General features: G+C 41.0%; 1 protein-coding gene across 3 annotated transcripts; it reads right to left on the bottom strand.

Annotated features, from left to right (window-relative positions):
- Nucleotides 1-13: 13 nt before the first annotated feature.
- Nucleotides 14-23,127, bottom strand: LOC148016173 (YTH domain-containing protein ECT4-like). Of its 3 annotated transcripts, none has more exons than XM_087664829.1 (10): nucleotides 22,791-23,127; nucleotides 22,459-22,703; nucleotides 21,525-21,589; nucleotides 20,886-21,045; nucleotides 20,721-20,797; nucleotides 20,065-20,574; nucleotides 19,321-19,911; nucleotides 19,011-19,223; nucleotides 782-934; nucleotides 14-689 (listed from the first exon to the last, which is right to left on the bottom strand). In XM_087664829.1, the coding sequence occupies exons 2-10, from the start codon at nucleotides 22,484-22,486 to the stop codon at nucleotides 384-386; spliced, it is 2,103 nt and encodes a 700-aa protein (XP_087520955.1). In that variant the 5' UTR covers nucleotides 22,487-22,703; nucleotides 22,791-23,127; the 3' UTR covers nucleotides 14-383. The 3 variants fall into 3 exon arrangements, with proteins under 3 accessions (XP_087520955.1, XP_087520956.1, XP_087520957.1); XM_087664830.1 differs by having other exon boundaries at nucleotides 22,459-22,673; XM_087664831.1 differs by having other exon boundaries at nucleotides 20,886-20,945; nucleotides 22,791-23,125.
- Between the last annotated feature and the right edge of the window lie 1,034 nt (nucleotides 23,128-24,161).

The following is a 24,161-nucleotide window of genomic DNA, read 5'->3' as shown; positions in this document are numbered from 1 at the left end:
ATAATGCCAGGTCAATTCAACATAGCCACTTATTTTGCCACTCACTCTACCCAAGCATTTTAGCAAGGATCAATTACAAAATTTGGACTAGTTTGAAGAGCAGCCTCTAGCCACCCCTGTAAAGGTGGTCTGAGCTCCAAAAGCAATATCAAATGACAACCTAGTGCCTATATCAAAGACTGAAGGTTTAAGTATCAATGGTTGTTAGCAAATCTCTACCTGGTTCAACTTTTCGAACACACCACTTGGTTGAAGCCAGTAACCTTAAACTGCAAGATGCAAGCGAAGGCCAACCTCCAAGCACAATATGGGTGTGATTACCCACATAAATACAAAGTAAGAACTACATCAGTAATCTAGGACATGCTGCATGCTGCAGTTAGCTACTGCTTTTCACAGCTAGCAGATATAGCATCCTTTGGACTAGTCTTGTCTGATTCTGCTGCACCAGATGACTCCTGACTCTCTGAACGTGACAAAATTTTACTAACATGAACTTCATTTCCATGGGAACTTTCATGCTTTTCAGATGCAGCAGAGCCTTGTTGAGCATCTTTTGGCTTGAGAAGTTTTTCTTTTGGTCGGATAGCTTCAACTAACCTACCTGATTCTAATGAATGCTGCGATGTGGTTTGAGCATGATCCTGTGAAGATGCTTGATCTGTCTCCTTGTTAACCCTTTGAATGATCTAAAAAGAACAAGTAGAAGACCTCAGCATACTGCAGAATGCATGAGTATTCAGTATCAAACATACAGGGCACATATCAAGTTTATATTTACCTGCTGATGCTGCATTTGAGTCTGTTGTCTAGCTCTTTTCTCCTGCATTAATTTCTGACGGGATTCATAGAACTGAAAGTCGTCCAAAATAGAGGTTCTCGAACTAAAGTTTTTAAATATGGTGAGCATTTCCAAGCCTTGTTCTAGCCTCACCTGCATAACAGGTTAACAAGTCAATATTTACAACTCAAAAGTGGCTTAAGAATGTAAACATTTATACCTCCCAATCTGCCTAGCTCTTTATTTTGAGGCAATGCCTGAGGAGGAGAACGGCAATACAGTTGTACTCAAGATAACTAAATATTATTAACTGTGATACTGTCAAGGCATAGGCTGTGTGGTGGTAGGTATAAGCATGCTAGTTGAACAGCATCTTGGACCGAGGTCCACCAGTGACCCAACAACCTTTAAAATGAACTGATCTAGGCCTATAAAAGGGTTGCATCATTTCAGCAGTATTTCATTTCCCATTGTCCTGACAATCAGCACTGGATTTTCCCCTGGTCAAACTGAATGCACTTGAAGTTGTGTTTCAGGTTCTACAGTTGAAGTTATGTTTCAGATTCAGCATCCTTTCATAAAAGATTATTAACGAGAAAGGTCAGAGTATTCCAGTTGGGAGCTTGAAATTTCAGCTCAGCCTAGACTTGTCATTTCAACTCAGCCGGCTATCCTCCATTTTTGAATCTAGAGTTTGGAGCATGCTGCTTCATTGTTTACAGCTGCATGAAGAAGTGGCAGTGATAGAAGTGCTCCCTCCTATTTCTGACTGCTGTGCAAATCAGTTCAGGACTTCTCGAGGCTGCTGCTGCAATTTGCGCTGACATCTAAGCTGTTCAAGCTTCATAACTAGTTCATCAACACTGAGTAAAATTTTCTGTCCTGAATGCTTGAGCAACCTAGAACCATTGGAAAAGCTTTCCAGCTTTCTGGTTTCAGTGCTACCACTGCATGAATGAGAACCAAGTGATTGAGACCAACTAACTTCCCATCACCAGATGGAGCTTGGAGCTCAAAGATGCATGCTTGTTTCACAAGTGTTCATGGAAGAAGCGATAGCCGCATTGAGTAAAATCCTCTCAACCAGCTTACTCCATCTAAGTCAAGCTAGTGCACGTACTTGCTCTGTGTTGTCATGACAGCCCCACACAGCTTACATTCATTTAAACAAGACCTTGGGCAGATTATTTTTCCAAGGTCAAGTATCCTAAATGGTATAACTTGGGTCAAGCTTAGGGTTTACCTCATTCCAATCTTCTATTTTGGGCTTATATGAACAACAATGGGGAGGAGGAATGAGGTGGAAAAAGCGGAAGAAAACAAAGGACTTCATTGTTAGATATGCCCAATGCCCCACCCTCGTAAAGTGCCACCAATGATCCACAATGCTCAAAGTTGTAAGGCGGAGAAGCCATGTGTGAGCTCGGTTGGGTCCTACCTTGTATGTCAAATGAGGTCTATGTGATTGGATGGCAAAAAGGTGATCATTGTGGGTTAGCCTTTGGACACAGCATCAAGTTGCAAGGTGTTAAAAGAGTATATTCTTTAGAACTCATGTATACCTCTCATGAAACAAGATCAAAAAGCCTATATCCTTGGAACTATGAGCTATAACCCACAAACACTTGTTGTTCACACATGAACACCCTAAAATAAAACGCGTCTAGCTTTTAACCAAAGTTAGCCTAAAAAGGTGTCATACCAAACATGACCGATATAGGGGATTGATTAAGGATGTGGACTGCCATGGCCCATAGACATTAAGGTGTCTACGAATGCTCTATTATAGTTCACGCCATCATGATCACATTGTGATTCTTCTGCTCCAATTTGTCGTTCTCTTGAGATGTGTTCGTGTTGGTAAACTCCTAGTGAATGCCACGATCTACTGCCCAAAACTAGGCTAGCTTTGCACAAAACCAAGCTAGCTCATTGAAGAGAAACTCCTCTTCTTTGTCAAAAAGCAAGGACTTAAGTTTCCTGCCAAACTTGTTCTTGAAGAGCAACCAAATCCTTGAAGTGTGAGAATGCTTTTGACTTTAGCTTCAAAAAACATTCCCAAGTTATCCTATTAAAATTGTCAACAATTAGCATAAAGTATAAATTCCCCTTAAGAAACTCTATCCGCATTGGTCCACATAAGTCTGTCGAAACAAGCTCCAAGGGCTGCTTAGCCCTACGAAGCATTGCTAGAAATCACATCTCTGTACTACTTGCCACAAATGCAAGGAAAACATGGTGAGTAGTTCATCCCAATCCCTGGCAATCCAAGTACAAGCTGACCACGAGCGGCTTCCGATACTCATAATTGAGGGGGCCAAACCGAGCATGCCATAGCTTGGTTGGTCTAAGTTTGAGAAGAAAGAAGGAAGAGAAGCAAAGGCTGATTAAGTCCACATCTTGTAGACTCCATTCTCCTCATGAGTTCCACGGATAACTTGTCAAGAACCTCCATCAAGAACTCAAAAAGAGTCCTTATCAAACTCAACCATAAGACCAAGAGCACATAATTTTTATCAATGAAAGAATATGATATCCCAAATATGGTACCTAGAGAACTTCTAACGTGTGGGTGCCACATTGCCCCATCTAAAATCAATTGCATATCACCTTTGTCATTGATAGGAACAAAAGAGCTGTCACCTATGAAATTTTCCCATGCATCAGATGCATACGTGCAATGTTATCTATAGGAGGAGTCATGTAGCCAGAAGCGCCATTGTCCATAAACCACTCACGAGGCTAAAGGGCCAACATCGCTGAATCAAAGGACATCGAGGAAGCATCCTCAATCACCTCCAAATGGAGAGGTGGTTGATGAAGAAGCAACCACTGCTTTCAAGTCCTCCTTAGTATCCTTATCCTTGTCAAGGCAATCCATCTTCCAATAACAAGTTTTGCCACAAATGTGAGAAGTAGACTCCTTGCCTTTATCTTGCTTGGTCTTCTCGTACTTCTTTTTCTTCTTCTCCTCCTCCTCCTTCCCCTTCTATTAAAAATATTATCCCACCAATGCCTTCAACTTAGGAGTGTCCTAACCTTTAAGTTGTTCCTCTTGGTCCACAACTATCGGAACCAACTCCTCCCCCCACTTGAGGATATATGTCCACATTGAAGCGATCAAGATCGAGTAGAATGCACTAAATCAAGGCAATTATTGTGAAAGAAGAGTTATTGCCATGTCCTTCGAGGTAATCACTTTCCCTGTGTTTTGGACCTCCATTTGCAATTGCCGAAGCTTATTGACATACTCCTACATGGAAGTGATCTTGGATAGGTTCAACATCCACATCTATACCTCCTCCAAAGATACTCATTTCATAACAGTCATCTAATTGTACAACTGACCCTAATTCCAACCACATCTCCCTTACAACTATCAAATGCTATAAAAAACAATAAAAACCTACCAAAAACAATAATTTCACTTCTTTCTTGCACTGCACACTCATCCTTCTAACACTGAAAACATAAACTTTTGTCACATTGAAATCTCCCATTCAGGTCTACCCACGATCAGCCCTTTAATACTGCCTTGATACCATGTTAGAATGCAATGAATGTGGAAGCATATAACTAGATCGAAAGAAAATGAACATGACCTACAACAGATAAATGCTGAAATGAAGAAAATAAATGTACATGAGCTATTGAATGTATCTCCGCGAACCAATCTAACTCTCCACCTAAAACCAAGTACATGATAACAAGGGCATGCCAAGCAATAAATAGGCCTAAAAAATATGAAAATCTAATTAGGTCAGCCATTTAAAAATTGGCTGGCTGCTGCATAAATGCAGCCACTAAATAAAGTAATCAATAATAATGTTGTAGAAAAAATGAACTGCCACGTAGCATCCTACGTGGCTTATCTAGCCTGCCCTACTACCCAGATATGTTGGAGATAATATATAGACTACATAGTTAAGGGATGAATAAATCTCTAGTAAATTCGAGTGTTATGATACCTCCAAATATAGATCTTTTGAAACCAATATTTCTTCCTAGAGAGGGTGGTAATTTCTTAATTGAGCACTTAATTATAGCAATCAACAAATAAACATAAATTGAAATGCACAATTTACCTTAATAATCTTGGACACTGGACACCCTATTGGCCCCAAAACTAACGCCCCTTTTGGTATTTCTTTAACTTTGATTGCTAATAGAATGAGTACAAGCTAAGATTCCACAATCTTCTTTGTTGTTCCAAAAGCCCCTTACTGTAATAACAATCAGTAAGCTATTCGGGCCATTTGCCCCTTGACTTTTCACCCACGACTTGCACAATTGGAACCACAAACTATCCAAATACTACCCCAATTTACAACGAATGGGCTAGCATTTGAATTCCCTAACAATTATACGAATTTCAAATGTTGAATTCAATGTACGATGCCTTCTCCTATTGACACGAGTTACACGGTGGCTTTCAAACTCTAATTTTTGCAAAAAAATTAGGGTTTACAACAGAAATCCTCCTGTTGTCTACTAAATATGGCTAAGATCTGTTCCAAATGGCTAAGAAATGCTAAGATCTTTTGAGAAATTATTGGAGAAGGTGTGAGAGAGCCAAGCTGAGAGAGAAATCTGATTTTCTTCACGGTAAACCCTAAAATCTATGTGCTACCTACTCCAACCAACATTTAATGTCGCCTACTGCCAAACATCTCCAAAATGCTATCATCTGATCAGCAATATTGTTGCCAACCCTTGGAAGGGGTCTCCTTGCTGTCCCCTACCTATTGAGGCTCCCCAAATGGCTGTCTTATGCAACAAATTACTGTTCTCTCATCAAAAAATGGACCGGCAGCTCCCCTCTCTCTCCCCCAAGCTGTAAATCAACTAAATGGCTAAGACCCAATCCCCAAAAACGTTTTCTCAATTTGCATGGGCATTTTTGCTAAGCGGCAACCTTCTAAACCCATTTTTCGGCATTATGCAACCATTTAATTAATTTTTAGAATTAAATCATCCTGAAAATTCATTTTAACCCTTCTCACCTTGCCCAAATCAAATATGCCCATCCATAATTAAATTGGCTAGGCCATCTGCAACTTGAAGAGATCCCTAACCTCTGTTGACCCTTACACTCACATTAATTAATTAATTAATGCTAGTCCCTAGTGTCATCACTGACATTTATTGGCCAAATAACTATCCTAGGGTCAAAATTGACACCAACTGACCCCCAAAGCTCAACTAGCATACAAGATTTAAAACTTAAAGAATCAACTAGCAAAAGCAAAGTTTATTAAAGAAGAGAAAACTAAAGCATTCATTACTCAAATCAAGAATCTGCTTAACCAAATGACTCGCACTAGGATACAAAAGACTTGTAAAGAGCTAGCAAGGAGGTATCTTCAAATTTGTCCACCAAAGTTTGATGGAATGGTAACTATCCTAAACACTCAAGTGAGACCCAGAGCATTAACATTTGAGGAATTTTGTGGACTATTAATGGAGGAGGAGTTGCAACTTAAAGCCGAAGAAGGACACACCAATGGAAATACTACATCCTCTGTCAGCACAAAAGGCAATGGTGGTTCCTCTCCCAATGACGACAAAAATAAGAAGGGTAGTAATAAAAAGTTTCAAGGAGTGTACTTTTACTGTAAGAAAACGTGACATGCAATTACAAACCATTGTGTCAAGAAGACGAGTAAGAAGAATGTCACCCTGAAAAAGTAAAGCAAAGGAGATAACCAATACAGCTGAAGTAGAGCTAGAGTTATTCACAGCGACCATTGAGGAAACGTGTTACTTGGCGCAAGAAGTAACTACTACTCACTCATGGGAATTTGATAGTAACACCTCCCATCACATGACTACCAAGAAATGTCTATATAGTTTTTTGCAACCTTTGCAAGGATTCGTCATTGGGACAGTTGAAAACGATGCAAAATGCCATGTTCAAGGCACATGTATTATTGTCTTTGTTGTTGCGAATGGTCAAGTCAAAAAAAGCTTTCAAATATGTTATATATTCTAGAGATTAATAGAAATTTGCTATCAATTGTTTCCATAATTAATCTTGTCCATGAAGTAATGTCCACCAAGACAAGTGCAAAAATTCTCAATAATGTTGGCAAAATTATCAACAAAGGAAAAAAAGGAACAATCAATATGAGTTCAGTGCTCTTGTAACCACCATTGCTATGGGCGCAAGTAGACTTTGGCATAAAAGATGTAGTCACATTGGATTTGCAATCTAGTTGCTCACCTACCTACAATAACTAAAATGAAACAACAATGTGAAGCTTGTATAATGGAGAAGGAACAGAGACTAAGCATTTCTATTGAAAAGCAAAAACAAAGTGAAGGCTCCTCTAGAGTTGATACATACTGACTTATGCAATAAAATGTCAACACAAACCTTGGGGGAATCTTCTTATCTTATGTTGATTATCCACAACAACAATAGGAAAATGTCGATATACATAGGAAGATGTCGATATACTTCCTTCATGATAAGGCTTAAGCTTTTTGTAAATTTAAAACATAGCTAAAACTTGTTAAGAATGAAATGGAAAAAAGTGTAAAGAAATTTACAACAGGTTGCAATGATTGGTTTAACTCAAAGGAGTTCGAAGACTTTTGCAAGAACAAAGAGATTAAATATCAATTGATACCACCTCATACACTTTAGTTGAATAACATTTGAAATCACACCACCCTGAAAATGGCAAGGTGTGTGCTTAAGAGCAAGGCCTAGAATTGGTTAAGGACAATCCACACAAAGGCTCTCGAGGAAAAGTCTCCTCATGAGGCCTATACTCGTAAGAAACCATCTGTCTCACACTATAGGACTTTTGAATGTGAATTTTATACATGTGTTCCAAAGGATAAGAGAAACAAGTTAATACCAAAAGGCAACAAACATATCTTCTTAGGTTATAGTGATGAGCAAAAGCCTTACAAATTGTATGACCAAGAGGCAAAGAGTATCATAGCGAGCAATGATGTGGTTTTCAAGAAGCATCCACATTCAATGGAGGAGAAAATGGCTATGCCAAGGGCAAGAGAAAAATAACATCTATAAGATGCAAAGTTCTACAACCCTTATATCTTTCTTCTTTCTTCACAAACAGACCAAGTTGTACATGCTTGATTTGACCACCTCAACTACAACGACCTTGGAGAGAGAGTTTCTACCAACTGTGACTGATTTCCAGCATAAGCCACCATCTTTTGATCATTTTCGGCATGTTTCCTCAACGTTTTGTAGACTATCATTTTCGTTTTCAGCTTTTTGGGCCAGTTTTAGGGCTGGGGACATGTTACTAACCCTTCCAAAACTGCATTTTGGTGTCTCTTGCCTGCGTTTTACTGATCAGCACCTGTGTTTTGGCTATTTGCTCCTATGCAAGGGTGGGCGACAATATATGCAAGCTGGTTCTGTTTTTTTTTTTGTCCATCTTCTTACATTGTGGTACACTGCTCCGCTTTAATGAGGATTCATGTGCATCCAATTGTTGTATTTTCATCACTACACTAGTTACTATTGATCTTTTCTCTATGTGCTTTCTTTACTGCTTGGAACTCGTGCAATCCTTGTGAGTTTGTATTTTTGGCATACTTCTCTCTCTGAAGATCCCTTCTCTTTCTTCATCTTCTCTGTATCTCCTTCATGATAGCTCCTCCGACATCTCCTCCTAATGGTCAACATGCAACTATTCTTTCCTCATCTACAAGCGTTATGTTGGAGACTTGCTATGTCAACTTCAAGTTTCCATGAGGATGCTATCTCGGTGCTTTAAATGTTCCAGTTTTAGAAAGGGATGCCATACTGCAGAAACAAAAGTCTCAGTGCTCTTATTGTGGCAAGAAGGGATACCTCCAGATGGACTACATGACATTAGTAGCTTCACAACAAGCGCAAGGGCGGACAATGATGACAGGTGACAACTCTCTCGGCGAGGCGAGTCTTTCTCTTCTCCAGGTCCAAGTCCAAGTTTAGGCTCCATCTATGTAGGGCCCCGGCAATGGTTGCAAGGGCCTTCCTTCTAGGTTGCTAGTACAGGTGATGGGGTCATCCCTCACAACTCTCCAATGCCAGAGAGGAAATGTGAGAGGGTGGTAAAATGGGGTAGATGAACCTCATCTATATAGGTATATAGGTGTTCCCTAACACACCAACCGAAGTCTAGCAGGTTCAAATCCCAGAGCTAGGATTGACATCCAGGTTCATGATGAGTCGCTTCTTTGATAGAGAGCAGGATCGGATTCTCGTCTTGGGCTCACATGTGTTAAAATTTGCCAATTCTATGGACAATACCCAATGTAATTTGTGTGATGTGGACACTTATTAAAGTGTCAATGTAAGGTGTGTACAGTGTACACCTAGTGTCCTAGAAACTTAAAGTAGTGACACTAGGCTCTAGAGTAAAATAAACCTAACTCTAGTTAGTTGGTAAAAGGCTAGTTAGGTCAACCCTTGACCTAAACATAAGTTGTACTTTCACTCTATCTTTCATTCAAACAAGTGAACTCTTCTCTTTTTGCTTCAGCTCACTCTCGTGCTATCATTGTCACTCCTCTCTCTATCCATAGTTGGCTACCATTTCCCAACATTTGGTATCAGAGCAGCTCGTACATGCGGATTCCGTTCAACCACCGTCAGCCCAAGGTCCTACTGCTGTCAGCTTGGTTTTCAACTCGAGGAAGAATTTTTAGCTGCTATGAGGTGTTGTTGAAGTGAAGGAGGAACTATAGCTAAGCCCTCTCTTGTCTACTCGAGATTTGTTCATCTGCTCAAGATATGTCCAATTCAGCCATCAGCTCCAAATCTATCCATTTGCTCCAAACCTGTCCAACTTAGTCATTTGCTCCAGATCTGTTGTTTTCAGCCTGCACGCAATCCAACGCGCAGTCCCACACGCAACCCAAGAAGCTATCGTTTTGAAAGAGCTGCTGCTGTTTTCAACTCTGCCTGGCATTTTCTCGGCTCTACCCGCCATTTTCTCAATCCTACCTGCCAATTTCTGCAAACCCTAAAAAGTGCAAAAACCCTAATTTTCAGATATGGGATTTTCTCAAAATTTCTGGAATTTCCAATCTCTTTCAGCTATCTCTTCTCCAATCTCAGCTTGTGCCGCCCAAAAATTTGGGTCCTTTACTAAATTTTGCTCCCAGAGTTCAAATTGACAACGAATTCAAAAAAAATTCTAAATCTCTTGGGCATTCCCACCAAAAATTTGGGGCTTTTGCCTGACTGGAGACCCTTTGCGCAAATTGTTACCAAACTCATAGACATTGTGCAATTTCTTTCACATTGGCTCAAGAAAATTTGGGGCTTTTCTATTTTTTGGATCCGGCACGTATCACGATGCAGATTTCAGCTGTCGTTCATTGCTGACATGCATCCCAAGGCAACATTCTTGCAAAAATTTCAACTATAAGGTACAAATTTCTTTAATTTCTTTGAAATTTTAGAAACAAATTTGGGGCTTTTGCACAACACGCACTCCAAGGCAAGCAACAAGCAATACAACAGAAATTAATTGCTTTTATAGTCAGATTGGGTAGAGAATTTTGAAAAAATTCAGTAAATTTTGGTAAGAATCAATATTAAGTTGCCGTATTTTGTACTTTTGTGGGCACACATTTCGATGCGGATGTGGTATAGCAATATAGTGCTGTCATTTACTGGCTGAGTGCTGATTTGGGTGGCATTGTACACACTTTGGCATTTGTGTGACACTTTGATACTTGTTTCTTAATCCCATAAGGGATTTTGGTACTCTAAGGAATATACTCTATACTTCAGCATTGAAGTATTTGGCAGCAAATTTTTGTCTATCATTGGCAGCATGGCACGTCAAGGGAATAATGATCAAAGCAACATCCTTGGTGTCCTCACTCAAGAGGACAAACTTGATGGCTCAAACTACCCATTGTGGAGTTTTATGGTCCGTAACCTTCTTGTGGCGAAGGACTTGTGGGACTATGTTACAGGTGATTTGCAGCGACCAAGAGGTCTTGCACCTCAGACACCTCAGTGTACAAGGACAGGTTGCTAGTGCTGCTATTGGTGGTATTGGTGTTGCTACTGCTGCTGCCCCTCTTCTCCCTCCTACCGAGGATCAATGGAAATGGAACTCAAAAGATGCATAGGCACTTTCTTTGATTGCCTTGTCAATGAAAAGGGCAATTATTCCGCACATTCGGTCTTGTGAGACCTCAAAATCAACATGGGATATACTTGAGCGTATGTTTGCAGCACGCAATGAGACCAAGATATCCTATCTCCGCAGAGAGTTGGCCAATATGACCATGGATAAAGGTGATAGCATTACAAAGCACCTTACTCACATACAGGATTTGCGTGAGCAGTTACTCAATGTTGATGAGGTCATTCAAGATGCTGAATTGGTAAACATCACATTGAACTCTCTTCCAGAGTCATATCTTGGTTTCCACACCTCTTTGATGTTGTCTTTGAGGGGGAGGTAGCAGCCCCTTACATTTGTGGAGTTGGAAGGCCTCTTACTACAAGAGGAACAAACTTGGAAGAATGTGGCATTGCGTTTAGGTGATGTAGCTATGCTTTCCAAGTTCAAAGGGAAAGGAAAAGTCAAGCAAAATGTAAAAAATCAGCAAAAAGGGTGATGCTGGACATCCATCAAATAAGGTTTTCCAAGACACAGACAAGACTAAAAAGAAGGGGAAATGCCATTATTGCAAGAAGCCCAATCACTATATCGATGAATGCAAAAAGAGATTAGCCAAAGAGAAAAAAAAGAACTCCAGTTTGGTTGTCCAAGAAACATCAGCCAACAAATCTACTGATGATGATACTTCAGTCAACTTTGTAGAGGACTATGCATTTCTCACATGAAGTTATGATTTCTTCAATGGCTGACTCAGCATTTAATGCTGCTGAAATGCAGAAAACATGGTATTTTGACAGTGGGGCATCAAAGCACATCACTTCCAAGAAGTGTTTGTTTACCTCTTTGCATTCAGCCCCTACTAGGAAGCGTGTTACATGTGCGAACAGCAGCAGTTATGATATATGTGGCATTGGAACGGTCATTATTGCTGCTGCAGATGGTTGTAATTTCATGCTTCTAGATATCTTGTTTGTATCTGCCATTACAAAGAACTTGTTGTCTATCTCTGCTTTTAATAAGCATGGCTTACAAGTCATCTTTGAGAATGACAAATGCATTGTTAGAGACAGAGAGATGGATTATGCACTTAGGCTGTCCAACACCCTATATAAGCGTCTATTTTTGTTGGATACATATGACAGACAGTCTCATGATGCTTTAGCAATCACTATTCTTTCACCCGCTATGCAAAATGCAGAGCTATGGCATGCCTGCTATGGACACATGAGCTTTGGGAGTCTGATGATCCTTCAAAGGTATCATATGGTAGATGCATTGCCTCCAGTGGAGACTCCACCTCCTCATGCATATGAGGGATGTATTTTGGGCAAGATGCACAGGTTTGCCTTCAAAAAGGATGGTGCAATGCGTGCTATCCGAAAAATACAGCTTATTCACTCTGATGTTTGTGGTCCCATAAGCACACATGCACTTGGAGGTCATAAGTACTTTGTTACATTTATTGATGACTACTCTCGGTATACATGGGTGTATAGGCGGAAGGAGAAATCCGCTGTGTTCATGCATTTCAAACATCTTGTTGCAAAGCTTGAAGCTGAAATCGACTTAAAAGTGCAGACACTTCCCACAAATAGAGAGGGGGGTTACATGTCTAGTGCTTTTGACATATTTGCTTAATCATGGCATTACGCATCAAGCCACTATTAAAATGACTCCTCAACAAAATGGTGTTACTGAAAGGAAGAATCGAACTCTTATAGAGATGACTCATTGTATGCTAAAAAGCAAGGGGCTACCTCATAAATTTTGGCTAGAAGGCCTTCAATGTGCAAATCATGTGTTGAATCATGCACCCACTAAGGCACTAAAGACAATCACACCGTTCGAAGCTTGGTATGGCAAGAAACCCAATGTAGACTACTTTCGGGTGTTTGGTTGCATAGCCTATGCACATGTTCCGAAAGAGCTTCGTGGGAAGCTTGATGACAAGGCTGTAAAATGCATATTTATTGGCTACGGTTCGGAGAGTAAGGGCTATCGCTTGTATGACCCACGCACGAAGAAAGTCTTTGTCAGTAGGGATGTCTTATTTGCTGAAAATGCTGCATTTTCACATGATCAGTTTCAAATGCCAGCCACCCATGACATTGGTGATGTCTTTGAGGATCTTTTGCCACTTACTTTGGAGTCTCTATGCCTGCTGTAAATGGCAGGACAGGCTTAATACAGGAAGCTGTTGCTGCACCATATGTTCCCAAACAGCAGAGTATCGATGATGGATTGCCACATGCAATGGAAGAAGCAATACAGCATGAAAGGGCTGCTATAAATGCAGCTAAAAACTCAAACGCAAGGCTGATGGTACAATTGACAGGTACAAAGCACGGTTGGTAGCAAAAGGCTATGCACGAAAGAAGGGCATAGATTATGATTTTGCTCCTACATCCCGTGTGAGTACAATGAGATGTGTGATTGCTATGGCTGCAAATTATGGTTGGAAAGTACATCAGTTGGACATTAAGACAACATTCTTGAAACTCACTCTCTTGTTGTCATTGTCTCTCCTCTCTCTCTCCATAGCTGGCTGCCATTTTCCAACAACATGAGGGGACACTCTGGTGGTTTGGCCAAAGATAGGGAATCCATCATCACATATGTTCAAAGGCATTTTGACCAGATGATCTTGTATGCTCCAGCGAGACATTGTTGATAGATATTGAGAGCAGCTATGCTTCTTCTCTATTCTCAAGTGCTAGTACAATCGACATCGACATCAAGATCTCTCCAAGGCACCTTGGTGGTGGCTTGTGCACCCACTACTTGGGTATCCATGGTTCTACTCCGCTGGTCCTTGTTGTATATACTATGATGGGACATTATCATTGTATATTGTATTGTATCAGATCACCCATGATCTGAGAGGGTGTTAGCAGATATGTCAGTTCATGGTCGAGTTTGCATGTCAGTGGGCTAGGACACCAAGATATTATCCTCATTATTTAGGCATTTTTCTTGGCACTTTAGGATGGCTATTTTAGCATTTATTGTTACAAGCCAACCAACATTAAATGCTAGTTGACCTAACATGATTTAGGGCATTACTTTTGCCTATTTATTCAAGCTTCCGTCAAAAGTGGTGCAGCAATGGAAGCATAAACATAAGCTGTAATAAACTACTAAAACACAAGACAAAAGAGAAAGGGAAAGAAAAAACACAATACAGATGAGAACTTAGATGTATACTCAAGAAATGGAATCCATATACCAAGACATGAGACAGTACAGATGCAATGTGAGTCACCGACTGTGGAGACACTAGCATATGCTCCCTCTCTCCAAGAACTGTCAGGTGATGAATGAATGAGGACAAGGAAGCCTGAGAATATATAGGCCAAATAAATGCCAAAAATATAGCTGGTTGGCCAGCATTAAATGCTAGTTGACTGCCTGCAAATAATGCCAAAAAGCAATAAATACTGGCAAATAAAATGCCTAAAGTATCTCTATGCCCAGCCTGTTGTACCGCATGTACAAACTCAACCATGAACTGACTAATCTACTAGCACCCCCTCTCTTAGATCATGGGTGATCTGATACAATACAATATACAATGATGATGTCACATCATAGTACATACAACAATGTCCATCATAGTAAAACCATGGATACCCAAGTAGTGGGTGCGCAAGCCACCACCAAGGTACCTTGAAGAAAAACCCGATGTCGATATCAATCATACCAGCTCCTGAAGATAAAGAAGATCATAGCAGCTCTCAATGTCTATCTATCAACGATGCCTCTAATATAGCATATGTGACCATCCTGTCACCGATGGCGCAGTGCATAAATTACCATGGATTCCCCTTCTTTGGCCAGACCGCCAAAGTGTCCCCTCATGTGAGCTCTAGACAAAAGCCACCTGTCAAGTAACCAACCCATCATGAACCTGGATGTCAATCCTAGCTCCAAGATTTGTACCTACCACACTTCAATCAATGCGTTAGGAAAGTCCCTCTTTGGATCCTGTGCATCTGTATAGAAATATAGATGAGGCACGGCTGCCCCATCTCACCGCCCTCTCACACTCCCTCTATCACTGGAGAGTTGTGAGAGAAGACCTCATCACCACTACTAGAAAGCATCTGAGGAAGGGGCCACTAAGCCCTTCCCATGATTCGAAAAAGATGATCCCTTCCATGCCTTGGACTTCGCCTTGGCTACTGGAGGATCGAAATTGAAATTTGAGGTAGATGATGACTCATTGAAGAAGTCCGCATCCCGCTTCGTCTCTTACTCCTTTTTCTTCCTGGAAGCCGCTAACTCTTTGCAATCCTTCCTTAAATGACCTTGCTTGCCACAATGGTAGCACTGGGCCTTCAACTTCTTTGTCTTCGAACCCCTCTTTGAAGGTGCAAAAGCCTCATTGGAATCTCCATGTAGCGTATCATCAGTGGATGTGCACAAAGGAGCCATCTGTAGAGGATGTAAAAGAGAAGTAGAGAAAAGAAAGTAGTGGAAGAGGGAACATAGCCAGAACACGAGCACTAACTGCAAAAAACAACAGATCACATACAGTATAACCCATAATCTGATCAAAATAAGACAAAAGCTGCTGTAAAAAGTCAAGAAATCAATCAAAAACTGCCAAAAACAGCAAAAACGACCTGATAATGCAAGCGCCCAGCCAAGAGAGATGCAGAGACACCAAAACGCAAGCTCTACGAATGCCGACGTCAACAAAAAACGCAGGTTAAACAGGGCGCCTAGTTGGAGCAATGACCACCTAATCAACAAGCGTGAACACATTCCTAAAATCAGCAAGAACACAAATCTTGAAATCTGAAACCATGTCAAAAGTGGTACAACAATGGAAGCATAAACATAAGCTGTAACAAACTACTCAAACACAAGACAAAAGAGAAAGGGAAAGAAAGCAAATGAGAACTTAGATGTATGCTCGGGAAATGGAATCCATATACTAAGACATGAGACAGTACAGATGCAATGCGAGTGGAGGCACTGCCACGTGCTCCCTCTCACCAAGAACTGTCAGGTGATGAATGAATGAGGAGGAGGAAGCCTAAGAATATACAGGCCAAATAAATCCCAAAAATATGACTGGTTGCTGGCCGACTGCCTGCAAATAATGCCAAAACACAATAAATGTTAGCAAATAAAATGCCTAAAGTATCTCTATGCCCAACCTGTTGTACCACATGTACAGACTCAACCATGAACTGACTAATCTACTAACAGCTTCTCCCCCACATTCGTTGATCATTCATCACTTGATTGGTTCTGGTGGAGAAAGAGGAGCAAGTGCCAATGCCTTCACAATTGGTGACTCGCATTGGTTCTATACTATCTTATATCTTAGTATATGGATTCCATTTCCCAAGTATCTATTTGCTTCTAAGTTTCTTGTGCAGTGTTCTTTTCTTTTGCAGTGTTTCTCTTTCTCTTTCCTTTGTCTCTTGTGTTCAACAGTTTATTACAAAAGTTTTCCACGCTTTCATCACTGCATACACTTCTGACACTTATAGCCTACAGCTTTTGAGGCTCCTCCTATTAAGGAGATTGCTTTTCCACCAGATTCCCCACCAATGGACATTCTAGAGACTTGAGCAAAGATACAGCAACAAGGGGAGTATTGACCTCCTCCCCACTGGACATGTGGGATACTCTATGATGCCGGGAATGAGGTGCTTCCCAAGAAGTGGTACTTGCAAGATGGCATGTGGCAATCTTGGAGGAACTAGGCACATTCAAGAGAGCTTGTATGTACCACTAACGAGTTGATGGCCCATGTTTGCAGGATTAAGAACCAACATCAATGTGAGGGAGGCATTGTTGTCTAACCATTGGCAAATAACCATAGTGTAAACATTAGAGGCTATTGCGTGAAAGAATGGCACTTGGCAACTTGTGCCACAGCCTGCTCATAAGAAGGTGATTAGAGTTAATGGGTCTTCAAGACCAAGTACTAGTAATGGCACCCTAAATAAACATATAAGGTCTACCTCCAATCCAACTTCATATGTCCATTGTCCACACTTCAATCAAAGGATGCATGTTGTTAATACTCTATGTGGACAACCTCATTATAATAAGAGACCATGCCCAAATGATTGAGCAAACTAAGGCATTTCATAAGAAGTTTGAGATGATTGACATGGATCTTCTTTGTTTCTTTCTAGGTTATAAGATATGGCAATTCAAGAGGCGGATCCTTCTATTCCAACAATGATATAAACAAAAGCTTTTGACCACTTTTGAGATGACTGATTGTCACACAATTTTTACTCTTATGGATCCGAACTAAAATGCTACAGCCCATGTTGATTCATCGAAAGCGAATTCCTCCAAATATCAACAGTTTGATTGGATTCTTGATATGGCTTCTTAACACTCAAATTAATCTTTGTATTCCAATTGGTTTCATTGCACGGTTCACAATTGAGCCCAAGAAGGCATTGGCAAACTACCTTGTGGATTCTTGGGCTTATAAGTGGAGCACCCGATCTCGGTCTATTTTATCGAACAAGTACACGTGATCCAACTTTGGCTCTAAAAGGTTGGACAAATTCAAACTGGGTGGCAATATTGATCAACTACAAGCCATTGTTTCCTAGTAGGTGCAAGTGCTATCTCTTTAAGTAGCAAGAAACAACCTACTATTGGCCTTTCTTCAACAAAGGCTCATCTTCTACCACATACGAGACCATATGGCTTCGAAGATTGTTGGGTGAGCTTGGTTGTTCAGAGCCCCAACTACCAAACCTCTATGTGACAATGAGAGTTACATAGCCTTGGTATGGAATCCAATTTTTCATGCCAAGACCACACATATCAAGGTTCGGTATTACTTCTTCTGTCAGAAGATCTGGAATGGGATCATTGATGTGGAATACTGTAAGACAAAGGATAATTTGGCTGTTCTATTTCCCAAATATGTCCTGCCGTTCTTGATCACCGCTCCAAATCCCTAAGCCTCATGCCATGTCCAAGATTTGAGAGGGGTGTAAGCAATTTTGACACCTCCTAGATGGGTACCAAGATTGAACGAGCACAGGCAGGCAAATATGCACCAACAAGCAGTACAAGTAGTGCACAGGGTAGCACAAGCAGTGCCGAGCAGACAGGCTAGAGTGCTAGGCAACAAACAGTCTAGGAGGTCTAATCAAACTGCCACGTGGAAGTTGACTACCCAGTTTGTTGCCAACTGCAACATTCAGCCATATGTGTACTGGCCAACTGCATTTCCTCACCTCCCTTCTGCATCTGCTACGTTTGCTCTCCAACACATTGTTCTATGCAGGTTGAGATGTCTCTTTAGCATTATACACGTGCGCTCACCCTCTCTCTCTCTCTCTCTCTCTCTCTCTCTCTCTCTCTCTCTCCAACCGCCCACGCCCCCCCGAAACATCACCTATAGAGACAGCGGATACTACAACGCCACTAGGAAGCCATATCCCGCCACTTCAGCCTCTCCATGCTAGACAGGCCCACGCGGGACATCTTAGGATGACCACGCTCCATGAGCAATTCCACACTGCACTTGAAGTGCATCTAGATTGTATCGGGTCTGTATACTATTTTGTACCTACTCACCTAGGTTACCATAACACTAGATAGTAGCTTTACTAGGACTTGGAAAACTTCCCAGACATTTTGTACGTAAGCTTTTGGTCTCATAGGCCAACCTGGCCTTTTGTAGACGTGTATATAACTTCCTTTCTTTCTTTCTTTCTCTCTCTCTCTCTCAACGTTCAGTGTTTCACTTAGTCCAGTCATCCACTTCCACGTCACAGCACTCTGATACCCTTCCCACCTCAAGGTCCAAGACACAGGAAATCTGAAAAGTGACTGAACACGGAAATTCCATTCCACATCAACTGTTTCAGACAGTAACCATTGTTTCAAGGACACACACAGCAGGACTTTTGATTCACTAGCATTAATTCTGATAAAGAGACTGGAATTATCATGTTAATAACAGACTGCTCAAATCTCTCAATGTCTTTGTAGGAGTCCAGAAAGGCACTTCAACTCACCTTAAGTCTGTTTGCATTATTACTAGAGTTTTACTGAATCTGCTTACATTATCATAAAGGTATGACCTTATTAATATGGATATAAGTTACACAACCAACCTCCTGTGTATCTCTGCTGTTTGTGACTGGCTTATTGTCATTGTTCTCAAGAATAATGTGCCTGAACTGGCTGTTTGGCACATCTTTGATAATGTGCCACTTGACAGGAAATCTACCAGTCCACTTGTCTTGCTGCCAAAAATCCAGATTTTTATTGAAATCTACAGGTCCAAGCATCTCAGCTACACCACAAAACTGTCCACTTGCATTCACCTGCAAAGATGCCAAAGACAGGTTGATATTCATTACAATTTTCAAACCTGGTTGAGCCAGAATAAAAGTTACATGCCAATAAGTGCCAAAAACTCACCGAGAAAAAAAGAAATACTGGATAAAAACCAGAACTCGCTTTCACTTCTTGATAAGCTGCATCCAGCTTCTTATTTCCATTAGCTGTACTTGCCCACACACTATATTTTATGCTTTTGTGGATATCATCTTCACTGTAGGACTTTATGATGAAAAATTTTGCATTCTCATATTTAACGACAAAATCTGGACGATTATATTGGTCTGTGTTCAATAGCGTGTGAGCAGGTTCAGAAGCAGTGTTTGCTACCATTTGACCTTGGATGTATCTCACAGCACCAGGGGCTAACCGTTGGTTCCGACTTCTTGTTGTCCTAGGACCTCTGTTCTGCTCATTGAGTATGTCCAAGCTAGAATTTCCATTGCTCATCAAACCATTTCCTCTACCTCGGCTTTTGCCTTTCTCCAAAATGTACCAATTACGTGCATTACCTCGTGATTCCCAGCCAGTTGCCCCTAGCCCAGGTACTCTTGCAGGGGCAGCTGTGGCAGAGTACATTCTTGAAGGATGCTGAAAAGCCCTGCTGAGAGCCCCTGGAGTTGGAGCAACTCCAAACCGGGGACGGTGCTGCTGACTTGATGGAAAATGGGGCTGTCATGTAGTAAGATAGCAACACATAATCATCTTAGATCATGACTACAGATTAATATCACTATTCACAAGCATAACATTCGAAACTTCAGTCTGTAATGTAGACAGCATCTTAATAATAGTATTATAATTATAAGGCTCAACTACACTCACAAGTAGAGGAGGAATAGGTCGAACATTTTGACCAGATACAGAAACAGGTAACAAGCCATGCCTCTGCTGGACATCTGCTACCTTGGAGGACTCTGACCAAAAAGCACCTGTTCTACCACCTTCATAATTGACCCGTGCATCCTGAGAACCTGAGGTAGGTAGATTTACGGGGAGTATACCGCGACCATATGAACCAGTAGAATGTGCCAAGTAGCCTGGCCTTGCAGTTAAAGGGCCTGTATTTAAGCTAGCAGCTGTATTGGCTGATCGATCACCAGAGGGCTCACCAGCTCTGGTAGGTACTTCTGCAGCTGTGGAAGGAATGTATGGAGCATTTCCAGGCACTGATTGCTGGTACATATGCCCAGTATATGAATATCCCTGAGCACCATACAACTGACCATCTGCTCTTGGAATAGGTGCTCCTGATGAGTACGGACCATATAAATGCTGGCCATATGCGTAGCTAGCAGGATGATACACAACTGGGCCATTTTCATTGTATACACCCTACACAAATAAGAACCAAACTTGTTGATATTGAACCTTCAAACAAACCTACACCCCACACAAATAAGAAACAAATGAACTGATAGCTGAATCCTCAAACAAAATTCATGTGTCACCACTTACAAACATGAAACATCAAAACTTACAGAATTTTGGGCATTTACTCCTTCTGGACCAGCCTGTCTGGAGTATTCATCCCAATCACCTAAGGGATAGTCATATGCTATGCCAAGACAGAAAACAGTCAGCTCCTTAGAGTTTTGCACCAAAGGCCAATAAAATGCACCACTAGTGGACAATTCATTCCTCACCTCCATAATAGTAGCCATGAGGTGTAGCAAAGCCATTTACAGAATAGTACATGTCCATTCCTGTTTCATAAGCTACGGGGTTATTGGATGCTTCTCCCACACTTGCAACAGATACTTCTAATGCAGCATCCTGTGTGCTTGGGATGGGATTCGAAGGCACCTATATGAATTAGATAGAAAGGCCAGAAACAAGTCAAATCATTCCAATTCCATGTTTCTGGAGAGAAAATATAAAATATAAATGGCAAATGAAAGGTCCACCAGTGTGCAAAAAAATACTTAGTTAGACTCACAAAAAAAAGGGAGGTGGAACAAACACACTAGTAACACAATACAATTGGAGATGTTCACCAGGGAATGTTCTGGAACAAGAAGCACTACCATTCATAAATGAATCATGAGTTTCAGAAACACTAAGCAGAAATATAACATTTTGCGATTTGTCTAAAAGCTCATATGTGAAGTCAGAACCTAGAAGAGGATAAATATGCATATGCATATGTGTGGAAAATCAAGTAGGTTGAAGAGCACATGATATGTATTAATGAAGACCTGATACAAGCACAACATGAATAGCACTCAGCATTCAAATATGCAGACTTTAGACATATGAAACATTTTATAAAACATATCGAATACCTCTAGTGGATCTCTGATTACTGACTGTGAGTCTACTTTGAGATTCTGCAGCAGATCTGTCACATCTGAATTGTCATCACGTCAAGGTCCACAACTTCCAAATCATTTACCCAATGTTAAGAGAACCTAATAACATTCATTCAGCAGAAACCAAAACCACCACTAGAGTTGCCTAAAGTCATTACCAACATCCAATGGCAAGATCCTGAAGTAAATACTGCTTAGATAAATAAAGCTGTTCTTGAAGATGCCTATTTGAACTACTATTACAGAAATGTGCGGCAGTACAAACGACATAAACCACTAAGACTACATCAAAAACACAGACAGCTGAAACATCGTAATTTGAATCATTCGGAAGAGTATAATATCTGCTACTAAATCCGCTGACCACTTCTAATCCTGGAAGTTTCAGTAGTGAAACAAACTGGGCAACACGTTACTAGAAGTATAAATCATTGCCAGTATATTCTATTGCATCACATACAGTAGTGTGTGTCAATAGTAGGTGCTAATGTGTCATATATAGTGCTCATTCACAATGATTGAGGCAACTTTACGAAGGCACCTGAACCACTTGGATTCAATCATGACGGTGTCACTCCAGAGAGCACATGATCTACCGTTAAATCTGCTGACCACATCTAATCCTGTCACTTCCATTGGAGAAACAGCGACGGTATATGCTAACCTGCCAAATATAATGTTTCCTCTGCTAATGCGCCAAATATAATATTCTCTCTCACTGATCAAGGCCAATTTATGACCAAACCCACAGGCAGCTGAGCCATTGCAATTCAAACATGATAGTACCAATCAACAGAGTACAGTGTCTTATGTTAAATCTGCTGACCGCTTCTAATCTTTCTGCTTTCATTGGAGAAACAGGACTCACAACATGTTACGGTTTTCCTCAAAATCCAATCAAGGATACTGTCTGCTGTGGGAGCACTTGTCCCCATTCTTGTATTGTAAGTCTCTTCACGTGCCGTAAAGTTGTCCTGAGGGCTGAACAAAGACTCGATGATTGTTTACCACTTTTTCAGGCACCTGAGTTTTTCTCCATAGCGAACCCCCAGTAAATCACTGCAGACAACAGCCCTCTCCAGAAAGCTAGGCGGCTGTCCCATTCCGCAGACCTGCATTTCCCTGCTGCCGCGAAGTCAAAAAAGGCAAAACCTGCAGTTCAGACGTCGCCATAGGCACGTCACGCAACCAGCTGAAAGATCCCTCGGGATGAAGAAACCCTAAAATCTGACTACTAACCTTGGAAGCCATGTTTAGCAGAGAGAAAGCATAAGAAGATGGAGCAGCTGCCGTCGGCACGCCGAAGAGGCCTCCAGGTAATTTTGCCGCAACAAAAACCCTAGAAATGTCCGTCTGAAGTCAGCGCTGATGAGATAGCTGTGACAGGGGAATTTAGGGTTTTAGGGCAAGAAGCCGCGGGGCAGAGTGGTCAAATCGAGGGCGGAAGGAAAACAACGGGAGTGGGCCTGTCAACAATAAACGCCATAACCAAACAAACAAAAACCCCGGAGGAAGAAGAAAAATAGCAGGGGGCACGCAGAGCACCTGTCAGTGACAGTATAGATCATAACCGAGTAGGAGAAAAGGATCCCGGTTCGAATCCCGCACACAAATTCACCATTAATCATTTGCTGCTACCTTTTGTTAGCATTGCTCGTTCAGAGCATATGCTTATACAATGGTGCTTTGACAAGGTGAAAAATGTGTTAGTCTCACCTGAGTGATCCACTTAGCCTTGAAATGTGTGGATACCTTGCTTTTCAAGAAAGAAGAGCTTATTTTTTAAATTTAAAGAAAACGATGATCTCTCTCTCTCTCTCTCTCTCTCTCTCTCTCTCTCTCTCTCTCTCTCTCTCGTGCAAAAAAAAGGCATGCACCTTTGTTTTGAAGTTAATCAATTTTCGTCCCAACTTTCACATTGTTAATAGTTGCCATTCCTGTTATCAAGAAACCAAGTAGAATGTGATTGCAAGGGCATTGCCAAAAGTAACCTTGCCTCTAAAGTGTTCCTTTGTTTCATTGATTGTATGCTTTGAACAATTGCCCTATATGTGTTACCTTTACAAACCTACTTATATGGTTGGATGGGGAGGATTCATAGCCTAACAAAAACACTACTTGACGTGTTCAATATTGACATGCTACAAGCGAAAAGGCATGTGCCTACATCTTGTCAGAGAGGAGAAATAAGCCCCTTGAACGCCTAGAGGTATTCAACCCTAATGGTGTCAACCTTGTCATTGGCATCACATTTTAACCTTTCTAAACTCTTGTTATTTGTGTAGGGAGTGAGTGTGGGCATTTTACTAGGAACTACCTCCACATCTAAGAGATGGTGAAACCTAAAGAAGTGAAAGAGAATAGTCTTACTATAAAAAGGCATGAGAAGAAGAAGCTTGAGGAAGGGACTAATAACAAGGCCAAAGACACAATGGTACCTAATCCTAATGTTGAGAAGCAAATGCAATTGAGCAATAGTCAACATAAACAAGAGTCAAGATAGAGTAGTATATCTCGGTGGAAAAGATTGGACAAGGAAAATTAAGGCCCACGATGGAAGCTACAATTTTCATTTAAGAAAATGGTCAAGTTACCATTGGTTGATCACAG

This window comes from Lygodium microphyllum, chromosome 23, assembly GCF_053477565.2.
Source record: "Lygodium microphyllum isolate KBCC chromosome 23, Lygodium_microphyllum_v1.1.10, whole genome shotgun sequence".
Lineage (NCBI taxonomy): Eukaryota > Viridiplantae > Streptophyta > Polypodiopsida > Schizaeales > Lygodiaceae > Lygodium > Lygodium microphyllum.
Note: the sequence above shows the minus strand (reverse complement) of the source record. Positions and strands in the feature narration are given on the sequence as shown.

Bases quoted from the DNA above. Each gene is read 5' to 3' on its own strand.
- LOC148016173 (XM_087664829.1), bottom strand. From the start codon at position 22,486: ATGGGGACAAGTGCTCCCACAGCAGACA. The intron at 21,046-21,524 runs GTATTCGATATG...TAATTCATATAG, and splicing joins TAATCAGAGATCCACTAGAG to GTGCCTTCGAATCCCATCCC. The intron at 20,798-20,885 runs GTGAGGAATGAA...GTCTTGGCATAG, and splicing joins TCATGGCTACTATTATGGAG to CATATGACTATCCCTTAGGT.